The 11574-nt window shown below is 43.7% G+C and overlaps 1 protein-coding gene across 1 annotated transcript in view; it reads right to left on the bottom strand.

Annotated features, from left to right (window-relative positions):
• The window catches only part of trit1 (tRNA isopentenyltransferase 1), a 41640-nt gene extending 30066 nt beyond the window's left edge, over nt 1-11574 (bottom strand). The window contains exon 1 of the mRNA XM_017420945.3: nt 11378-11574. Within this exon, the coding sequence (XP_017276434.1) occupies nt 11378-11536 (159 nt within the window). The 5' untranslated portion in view covers nt 11537-11574. The remainder of the gene's footprint in view (nt 1-11377) is intronic.

The following is an 11574-nucleotide window of genomic DNA, read 5'->3' as shown; positions in this document are numbered from 1 at the left end:
TGGGGGTGGGGGGGGTGGGGGGGAGAGAAAGGCAGAACAAACACTTATTCAGACGTACAAATAAGAGCCCCAAAAGGGGCAAAAACAGACAAGAAATTAAACTGAACCGTCACATAAGTGTTGGTCCAAATATAAAATTTTATTTATCTGGAAAAAAATTAATTCTAAAGATGTTTTTCCAAAATTAAAATCAGAAATGTGGCAAGTTGACTAGTTCTGGTTGATGGTAAGGTGCTCACTCAGGTTCTCATCTACGCTACTCCGGATACATTTCCAAACAAATTGTTTTTCCATCCACAGTTTTTAACGAAAAATCCTGAAACGCCCATGCCAGGCCACTAGGTGGCGAGACGGTTTAAAATGCCAACTTTCCAAACTTTGTTTTTTGGAGTTTTTTTTTTAACATATTTATACAAATATATTTAATTTTCTCTCTTTTATTAACAGTTTTAGCCAATGATCAAAGTTTGACTGCATCACGAGCAGAAAAAAGTGAGACAGGTGCTAATAAAAGCATCTCTATTAGATCTATATTAGCATCTTTACACCGGATGACAACAAACTCATGGAAACAGCCTACCATGGCGGTAGCGTCATGCTGTCATGGCGTGATCTTCTTGCACATAGCCACATCCTGACGCTGTGTCAGGGTGGACGCATAGAGCAAGGTAAGAATGTCAGGGATGCTAAAAATGTAAAAAGAGGTAAAAGGATATTTGAACAGTACATGACAGCGATTTAGCTAAAATCTGAACATTTTTGCTGCGATTCGGCCGTTTGTGTACACAATAACGATTGAATTCTCTGACACCAAAACTTTTTAGCGCAGATCTCAGAGAGGAAGTTTTTGGAGATGTCAGGCATACGTGTGAAATCGCACGCACGCACTTTAGACGACAATTTTTTTGTTTGGGAGCTTCTGTGAAGAGACGAACGACAGTGATAATGGCGGACAGCAGAGTGCCGTTTGTGCTTCTCACCCTTTTCAACATGAGCAGCAACCCAACCTCGCTGTCGCACCAAACAAATGTTCAGTTATCCACCATTTTGGATGGAGCAGCTTCCACGCTGAAGAGACCGAAGTGTCTGTTAACAGAACTCACAGCCCCAGCTACTGACCGGGCATGGAAACTACCCGTAAACGGTTAAATCCGCGTAAACACTTAGCCTTTTCCCCATTCAACATTTAACGTTAACAGGGGAATGTTCACATTTAAACACAGTCTTCGCACCAAGTTGCCACCTTCCAAACACCGTCTAATAGGTCGTGTAGGTTGTGGAGAGTGTAGCGCAGTGGTGTCCAATCCCGGTCCTGGAGGGCCTCTATCCTGCAGGTTTTAGGTGTTTCTCTGCTTTGACACCTGATTTGAAAGACTGAGTGATTAACAGGCTCCTGCAGAACTTGAAGACCTGCTGAAGAGCAGAGAAACAACTGAAACATGCAGGATGGTGGCCTGCCGGGACCAGGATCGGACACCACTGGTGTAGTGGGCTCATCATCCAGTGTGAAGGGAGCAGAATGCAACAATGACTTCAAACCCAGTCTTTAAAAAGGTGCATTTATAACAAACTCAGGCCTTCTAACAACCTGTAAAGGATGTCACCGTAGAGTCAAGTTTCTCTGACAAAAAGAGTTAAAGTAAAGACAAATCAGAAGGAAAATTAGAGGCTATGATACGTTCAGCCCGTTGGAACTTCTCTGTCCGACAGTCATCGCGTTTAGGTTTCTTGAACACGGATGACAATTTCAGCTGAATTTATTGAAGTTCAAACAGATCCGATTCACCTATGAGAGCAAATCCACTCATCCTAAAGACAGGTTCAGAGTTATGAGGCTGAAGCGGAGAAGCACATCATCTCAGAGTCAGATTCCTCAAACTGTCTGAAAATTCGTGAAAAATCGGAGAAACAATGGTTGGTTTTAGAGAGAGTGAATTGTTTTCAGTTTGGAGGAACACCGGTATCAAACCAGCACTCTTTACACAACAAGCTCTTCGATAGTTTATTTAAAAAAAACAAAAAACAAACCATATCAGCGTAACCTTATTTGTTCAGTAATAAATGACTTGAATTGACCATAATGCGTGTGACAAATTGAATTTTAGTTGACGTGCTGGTCTAAATTATAATTTCTTTTTTTTTTTTTTTTGAAATGACAGCACATTTAGAGACAAATAATTTCTTTACACTTGCAAAAAAAATGACTGAACGCTTTGAACCAAATGTCACTTGTCATCAGTGCTGGTTGCTGCGTTCCTCCCTGAGCTCTCCGTTTTTAATCCTTCTGTCTCCGTCTCTTCCTGGCTTGCACTTACAAATAAACGCCTATTTTCTTTTCTTTTTTTTTTACTCTTTCTATTCTTCCCTCCGAGGCACCATCCTTCAACAATCTATCCCTCCAACTTCCGCCTCTCTGTCTCTCTGCGGGGAATGGCCCAGTAATGCCAGACTAATAAATCATTCATGCCGTATCCCCATCACCACCACCCCCACCCCACTCCCTCTCTTCCTCCTCTTCCACCTCCATTCCTGCTATCCTCCTTCCTCCTCCCCCCCCCTCGCCACTTTACTGTAGTGGTGACCGAATCGCCACGCCCCGAAGAATCCAATTCTCGCACACACCCAAAAATAAAAGAGTTCGTCTCTTGTGTTTTTTCTTTTTGGATTTTTGGAAACGCTCCTCGACATCTCAGATGACTTCAGAAGATGCATCTTATATTGGATGTGGGAGGCAGGATTGCAGGAGCTACTACACAAACAAACACGTCAAAGCCCAGACAGGTCATAGCGATGCCAGACAGAGACAGTGGGAGGGGAGAGAGATAAACATGCACAATGAGGAAGACAGGAGGAGGGGATGGCTGTGAGATATCAAACACATAGCTGTGCGGTTGTTTAGAGTAAGGTGGATTTCATACAACGATAAGCAGCTGGTGTTCATATAGACGTGTGTAAAACGGCCGCGGCGCCTCTCGCAGCAACACGATCATCGCGCTCCAAATTTACAGCCCGCAGTGAAAATCTCCCCCTCTTTAAGCTCTCCTTTTATGGGACTGTAGGTGCCGAGATGACACTTGACAGCTTTCCCGCTGTTCGGGGCCTCTTCTCCACATTCAGCAGAAAAACGAGTAAGCCCGACGCATCCTCCTCCTCCTCCTCAGCGCCTGTGTTGTCTCCGAGTCAAAACGGCGGCACCTTTCTTTCCAGTCGCGCAGAAAGCGAAAGGTCACCGGCCACCAACGCATCCAAGCACAACACAAGCCGAGGTAATGGCGCATGCATGTGCATGACCTGTTAAATTGCCCCCCCGCCGCCGGGTGCATCTGATGGTCCTTCAGTATCATCTCCCCTCCTGACTTCTCACCCCTTCAGCCACCAACCACTTGTTTCACTTGTAAAACAAGAATTGTTTGGGTTTTTTTGTGCGTCGACACCTCCCAGGTTCTCATTCATTAGCAAAGCTAAATCCGAAGCAATGATAAGAAAAGCAACAACATAAATAAAAAAATAATAAACTTTCCAGTTAACCGGATTAAAAACTTAACTCGCTACCATTTGGGAGGTAAACTCAGTGATAAAAGCAATCAAGCGTGGAAATTACAGCCAGTTGCAGTTTTCTTTGCCATCAGGAAGTAAAAGATTTGCTAACCGACTGACCAGCCAACTGGTGTTGCGACATTCGTCATCAAACGCCAATTTTCGTTGCACAACTGCAAGTGTCTCTTACGCAATAATGAGCGTTTTGAATGCGACGTCCAGTGATTGTGCAACGGTGTCAATGTCGACTTGAACAGCCGCCTACGCTACACGGAGGCGGCCATTTGCAAGGTGGCTCTTCCGTACAAGAAGGGCGGTGCACGAAAGTGCGCAGGTGCATTCGATCGGGGTTGCCTTTGTTTTCGTTGTTATCCGGCCCCACGTTGCAACTTTGATTTCGTTTAACGCGGCGTCCTAATGGATGTGGGACTTTGTGACATGAAGGGAACTCCCTCCAGTGAACAAAAAAAAAAAAAAAAAACTTAGAATGAAAAGGATATATGCTGCTGAAACTAAAGTCAAAGATCTGCCAAATCGGCAATCAAAACTGTTCACATAAAACACCCATTTTTTAAAATTTATTAACTAGAATTTGTGTGAATTACACACTACTAAGACTTTCTACTACTTAATAGTGTGTGCATTTCATACAAATTCTGAAGTAATTGAAAAGGTTTGATCTGTTTTAACTTTCCTTAATCCAAAATGCTTGATGGGAAGGACCAGTGAAACTGTTAATAGATGGATATTTTCAGGGTTACCGGCCCAATAAGACGAACATGACTTTAAAAGGTAATTTTCCACCCTTTCTATGTTTGATTACTTTTTGCAAACTGCATATGTTTTGTCTTTGACCATAAAAAAAAAAAGATAAGATCGTCAATCTAGTCAAAATGTACAGATTGCGTAGAAAAGAAAAGACGTTATTACACAGAAAAAAATAAGATTTTTGGTAGGACATGTAGATCTATACAAAACAATGGTTGGTTGGAGTTGGGGATCCAGATCTTTTCATGGAAACCTACTGTTATATTGTGAGCTATTTGGTTGTCATGTCAAGTCCCTACACCTCAGACGACCTTAAGAAGCTTCAAAATGCACAACCAGATGCATTCTGGATGTCAGAGACGTTCAAGCCGAGGTGACTGATCGATCGCGGCCTTCTCAACCTCCTCGCCTGACTTACAGAGGCCCATCTCTCGAGTCTGAACATAGTGAAAATAATTTGTCCGGCAACTTCTCCCTCGGAAAAGTCAAACTTGTCGAGGGCGTCTCCAAAGTTGATTTAAGTTAAACTAGACTAAAACCTTTTTTATTCTGATGCATTCATGTGTTGCCAGGAAAGTAAATTATTCAGGACTTAGCCGGACAAAAAGGTATGAAGTAACACTCCATTTCTTTTTTTTGTTTATTGACATGTACAAAACCAATTAGAACTTCCAAGCGGAAGACTCCAAACTACATCTAACGTGGCGCGGCGAAACGGGCAGCTCGCTTAATGACTGCCAGCGCTTCAAGCTGCGCCGGTTTAATGTTTCGGCCGGAGCGCGGCGCACATGAATCACTCGCCGAACCTCCTTACTGTCACCGCTCATGTCAGCCGTTTCTCATTACAAACAGCAGCGACGCTGTGAGAATCAGCCTCTTGCCTGAGGTGATTAGCGAAGCCCTGCCTGCTGCACCTCCTCGGGAGTCTCGGTCCGGCGTCCTGCTTACGTTTCTCCACTTTCCGAAGACGTTTTGGATTTGCTCAATCATTAGAAGTCGCTCGCATTTCCGATAAAACCCACCAAAACCAAAAACATCTCATTCCTAGACGAGCTCTAAGATTGTCAGAAATTATTCGAACCAAGAGAAAAACCATGCTTGGAGACCATCAGCGGTTTAACACCGATTCACAACAAACTGCCTAAATATCCGATTTATATATCCGCCAAGAAATGATGCTCAGTCCAACATTAATGTGGGTCTTTAAAGGAACAAGTTGGTACATTTTAAGCTTAAAAGTGTCAAATTTAAAAACAGCCAGATCAAACAACGTGTACTGAAAGAGGACATTTAGATCAGTGTATATGGACAAAATGGAGACGTTTATTGCTAAAATGCGAAAGAGGCATTTAGTCCAATTAAATTCAGTTCTGTACGACAAACCATTCACCCATTTCATTTCTCTTATCAGAGGTGTGGTCACAGAGGTAACGTGTCCAGGAGGGAAACCCAGACCGTCCTCTCCTCATGAATAAGACTCTCACATGCTCACATACTTGACACAAAGACTCACCCCCAACCCGGACGGAACATTCCACTTTGAAACCCTATGGCCTCAGACTTAAAGGAGCTGACTCGAAGTTTCGACTACAAAACTAGTTCTGCCTTTCTTTAAAGAAAAAAACAAAAAATAAATCTGATTGTCTGCATCAAGTCGGCCTTAAAAATCGTAGACTTTCCAGACCTGAAAATGCCTCGCGAGAACATTTCACACACAGGTGAGGCGACGAGAACAGGCTTAAATCGGTCACTCCTATTCGAGCTCCTTCGCCGGAGGACCGCTGCTGGTCCTTGGATCCCAAATTGGGATCCCAAATTGGGATCCAAGGGCTCACGCTATCTGGCAGTGTCCCATTCATTGACAGTACACCAAGGCGCTTGTGTGTGTGCCATAGATAGCATGTTCATTTAACGAGTGAATAATATCCCCCTGCATGTCCAATGAACTGTGAGCCGGGGCCATGGGCCAAGGGCAGAAGGAGGTGAAAATAACACAATGGCAGCGTTCGGGAGTGTGGGAACCAATTCTCCTTGGGACAATAGACACTTCCCAGTGGCTACAGCGTACCCATTCAGTATCAGCGGCTGGGCCGGCGTAGCACGGCGCTGAATATGCACCAGCTCAGCATAATGTTGCTTTCTCCTAAACAAGACCAGACTGTTTCCTATCCCAAAGACAACACAGTCCAGCTCGAGCCTACACACAGCCCCCATTCTCACACAAGCCAGCCTCCTTTTCCAGCAACGCCGCGTCTCTCCCGCTTTCTGACACCGCCGCAAACGGGGAGGGCAGCGACGAGCCGGGGGACGGTGGCGGCCGTGGCTGCCGTGGCTGCCGTGGCTGCCGCGCGCTGTAACTAGGCCACTGTTCCTCGCCACCAGAGCCCGATGTGCGCCGGAGAGATATTCTGGGCTGAAAACGTTATTAGTGTAACCCAGTTTTACCCATCACCAGGTGACTGCGGAAGGAGGCGCTCCCCGACGCTCAAGGACGATGCGTGCATGGAGAGGGCGGGGAGGGGAGGGGAGGGGAAGGTGGTGCTGAGGCAGGACAAATGCGATGAAGGATGCGATTTGTTAGCGAGTGCCGCGCGCTCGTGGGAAATCACAGCTGGACGCCGGCAGGTGCGAGGAGCTGGGATCTGGAATTGTTTCATGTGCGCGCTCGGTGCTCTGATGACCCGAACGCAAACCGGTACCCCAACCTTTCCTTTTGTGAGCGTGCCCTCTGGTTGCTGTGGCAACAGAGCCTGAGAACGGGGCTGGGAGAGAGAGAGAGGAAATCGAATGAGACGGGCATGAGAGTTTTTCCCAGTGTCGCCGCTTTGACAAATAAACACAGACACGCACGCACACAGAAGGAGCCACACATCCATCACCACAGATGGCTTACGCTCATTTCCTTGAGACTTACTGTAACCACGGCCCGCCTGACCCAATTAAACCAACTAAAAAACCTCTAAATTTTCAACGTGAATACAAGCTAGGACAAATCCTACTGATTAGAAATAAAAACAGCAATGACTCATCATCCATGACTAACCTCCAGTTAACTGCAGACACAAGATACTGTATCTCTTCCACCGCTGTCGTAATTTTTATACTTCAGTACAAATTACTATAATATCTATTTCACATACGTCACGTTTGGCATCTTTACACACATTCATTAGTGCTTCGGGTGTTTTTCTGACATAGTCGAGATCTTAAAAGAGGACTGTTTGTCCTTTTGGAGGGCTCTGCATGATTTATAGGAACCCAAATTTGTAGATCTGCTCCAATAATAAGCTAATAAATAAAAAAAAAAATTTAAAAGGTGTGGCGTTCCTTGAAAGAATGCACATCACCCATCGCCTTACATGCCAGACTTTCAGACTTATGTTCGGAAAATGATGGACCTAAAGCCATCTTGGTTCAACCTTAAAAATAATCGTTTTATGCCAACATCTCTCGCGTTTTCACAGAATCTGTTCACACTTGGATTGTGTGTTGGGGATGACTCTCAACTACTAAGACCAAATCTTCAGCTCAGTAACTGTAAAACTCACTGAGGTACGGCCTGGCTGTGGCGGCCATCTTGAACGGGGTTTGACTCCAAAAGTTAATAAGTTGTGGATGTACATCCAGTAATTACTTTCTGAACGTCATTAAAGTCTGCTCAGTGGTTGGTGGGATATTTTGCTAACTGTACAGACACACACTCACACACACCCTCACACAACCAGTTAAAAGACTAGACTGTAACTCTGCCAGGTAGCTACTTACTGCTTAGCTCAAGTGTAGGTGTTTGGTTTCACAAACATGAACCAAAGGCAGCCTGAAAACACCTCACACCAACTGTCCAGCACAGCGGTGGAGGGTTAATGATCTGGGCTTTTAGCCCTTGAGTTGACCACAAACTCCATCCTCTTCTTCAACGCTGCACGACGAGTCCAAGGTGGCATCAGGCTGCATCCGTGATGACCAGCCGCCATCCCCGCTCATCCTCAGGTGGCACAGACAGACATCACAGGTGGGTTCTGTAACCTAGCAACAGCTGGTTGTTACTTTGGCAACGTTGGTCTATTCGATATAATCCGGTCCGTGTGACAGTTTGCTTTATCATCATTTTTAAAACCTTTACAATACAAGTTCCATTGATCACCTCTCATGTTTTTTGGGTTTTTTTGCGGTGAGAAAGGTTTACTTGTTTTTGCAGCTAAGTGCCAGATTTACACTAAAATAAATATCCATGTGCCAAAAGGCTTGAGCGATCCCAAGCAGGGAAACAAGTAATGAGTTTCAAAATAGCATTTCACCTCTCTGAATAAACAGTAGGAAGCAAAGAAGAAGACAGGTCAGAGTGACATCTCGCTGCAGAGCTCTCCATGTGGGAGAATAATTGTATGGTGCAAAGATGACCGTTTTGTTCGAGCGGGCCAGAAAACTGCAGGCATAAAATATTTTGAGATTATTTTGTTTGCCGCTGCCTTCTCCCTAATGGAGCACGTTTTACAAATGTGAACCAAAAGTAACGGAGGAGAGAAACACGTCTGCGATTAGGACGGCCGAGGAGTGGATGAGGACAGGGACATTTACCAAAGTGGGTGGCCGTGCAGGTCGTCCAACTTCTGCTTATTTCTAATTCTTCTCTCAATTAATTCATTGCAATCGGTAGTTCTGTTCAAAACATCTCTTCCAGAACACGCCTGCTTCCCGTAAAACTCCAACCAGTTGGTTAAAACTTCATTTTTAGCTTCATTATTAACCAGAAACGTTAAATAAAACCCCCTTAAGAGGTTGAATCGTCTGCTCCGATTGTATGACTTTACCATTAAGTTTATTACTAAAAACAAACAAAAAAAGAGAGTTTTTGTCTTGAAAGTGTTTAAATAAAGAGTTCAAATCTTTTGAAGTGGGGCTTTAAGGAAAGGTTAAGAACAATCAATATCTTAATTGTTTGTAGGTAGCTTTTGAACAACCTCAGTTTGGTGAAACAGAGTTTAATGTTGACCGGATTAACCGGGCTAACAGTTAGTCCAAGTGGGATTCGCTGCCATTTTAAAATGACAGCCTCAAAACGTTCATACATGCCGTTTTATAAATCTCTATACTGATGCCGGCTTCAAATCACACACTTATTATTGCAGAAATATCATCTTTCTGCCAGTAATACCCCATGCTGCACTGGAGGATTAGTTTGTATTTGCAAAAGAAAACTATAGATTTCACTGTAAATAACCTCGTAACCTCGTTATATTAAAAAAAAAGCATTCACATAAACCTTGATGAGATTTTTTGAGATGGCAGTGATCCGCTCTGTCTGGACCCGACTCCGCTCAGCTTCTCAAATCAGCCACAAGTAAACTCCATTTCTCCAAACTGAGGTCATTCAAAGAGCCGTCTACAACAGGCGGGATATATCAATTGTTCCTAACCTTTCCGCAGAACCCCCACTTCAAAAGATCTGAACTACCTCTTTAAGTGGCGTGTGCACTCCAGCTTCGAAAGGCGTTCGGCTATGAGGTTAATTGGAAGCATCACAATGGGGGAAAAAAGGAGACTTAAAAGAAGTGAAGGGTAGAAAATACCAGATTTTCATTTACTGAGGTTCTCAAGACACGAGCCCAGACAAACTCACGTAATCCATCAAATTATTAAACAATTCACAACCAGTCACTGTTGGCTGGTGACATACATTCATTTCCAAGCACTGGGTTTAAAAAAAACTTGAGTTATTGAGGGTAAATAACCTAAATTAGAGGTATTTTCAGTATGGTGGAATATATGATGAGTCAGCGTTCACTTTACTGATTTCCTGTTTTTCGTTCTTCTGTGTTTCTTAAAATGAAACTATTTCTGAATCCTTTGTGCTATTTTAGCCATTCATGCATCAAATTATTAAAGGCTTTTGTACCCTTTATACTTAAATATATTTAAATTCATTTTCAAAATTTTTCCACAGAAATACATTAAGAACTTTAACTGTCATTAGTTTTTTTTCCCAAACATTGATCTCTTAGAAATTTATTTTGCTTTGCTACTTTCAGCTTTTACCCAGCCTTTTGAAACTTTTGACACACATTTTGCTCTTTTTAGCTTTTAAATAACGTTCTGTCTTCAACTAGTGTCCTCTGTCTTCAGCCTTTAGCTAGTGTCCTCTGTCTTCAGCCTTTAGCTAGTGTCCTGTGTCTTTCAGCCTTTAGCTAGTAACCTGTGTCCATTAGGCTTTAGCTAGTGTCTTGTGTTTTTTAGCCTTTAGTTAGTGTCTTGTGTCCTTTTGCCTTTAGCTAGTGTCCTGTGTCTTTCAGCCTTAAGCTATTGTCATGTGTCCATTAGGCTTTAGCTATTGTCATGTGTCTTTAAGCCTTTAGCTAGTGCCCTGTGTCTTTCAGCCTTTAGCTAGTGCCCTGTGTCTTTCAGCCTTTAGCTAGTGCCCTGTGTCTTTCAGCCTTTAGCTAGTGTCTTTTGTTTTTTAGCCTTTAGCTGGTGTCCTGTGTCCTTTTGCCTTTTGCCGGTGTTCTGTCTTTTAGCTTTAACAACGCAGTTTCAGCTTCTTAAATTACAGCAAAGTTATTCAGCACCTGGTATTGACATAGAATTTTCACTAAAAATACAATTTCTCTAGTTTCATGCTAATTTTAAACTAAAAGCACATAACTGGACATCTTGCTAATCCAGCAGGATAAATAAACACCAGATCTGTCCACTTGTTTGTTTTAGCTCGTGTCTAACCCAGGCCTGACAGATTAATTATTTCTCACGCCTTAGACATGTTTTTGTGTTGGATACAGATTGTTACCTCTTCTATCTGCTTACATACAGCGAGGGTCAGACGTAAACGTGGCGTTAATTTTTACATTTCGGAAGATCGTTTTGCTAACGCTGGCAGGAACATGTTTAAAAATCATAAAAGTAAAGTCTCAGTTTAGGCAACACCAACTTCGACGATATTCAGCTTTTCTGCACTCATAACTTGCATTTCTTCCCCTGACTTACTCTGTATTTAATTGTTTGAACAGAAATCACCCGGCCAACCCGAGAGTCTTCGACAGCTTCAACCTTTAATTCTCCGGAGCAGTATTCCACCTACCTGCATCGAGTCAGCGCTGATTATTTCCCCCTGAAGCCGTTTTCCGAGCTCAATCGCCAGCTTGGACTTCCCGGTGCCGGTAGCTCCCAAAATCACCACCAAAGACGGGACCATAGCTCTCCGCAGAACACCCTGCATACCGACGATGGACGCCGCCATGATGCTGCCCGCTCGGCTAGCCCCAGCTGATACACCGC

The sequence above is a fragment of the Kryptolebias marmoratus genome, linkage group LG5 (assembly GCF_001649575.2).
Source record: "Kryptolebias marmoratus isolate JLee-2015 linkage group LG5, ASM164957v2, whole genome shotgun sequence".
Lineage (NCBI taxonomy): Eukaryota > Metazoa > Chordata > Actinopteri > Cyprinodontiformes > Rivulidae > Kryptolebias > Kryptolebias marmoratus.
This window is presented reverse-complemented; position numbering and strand designations above follow the sequence as displayed.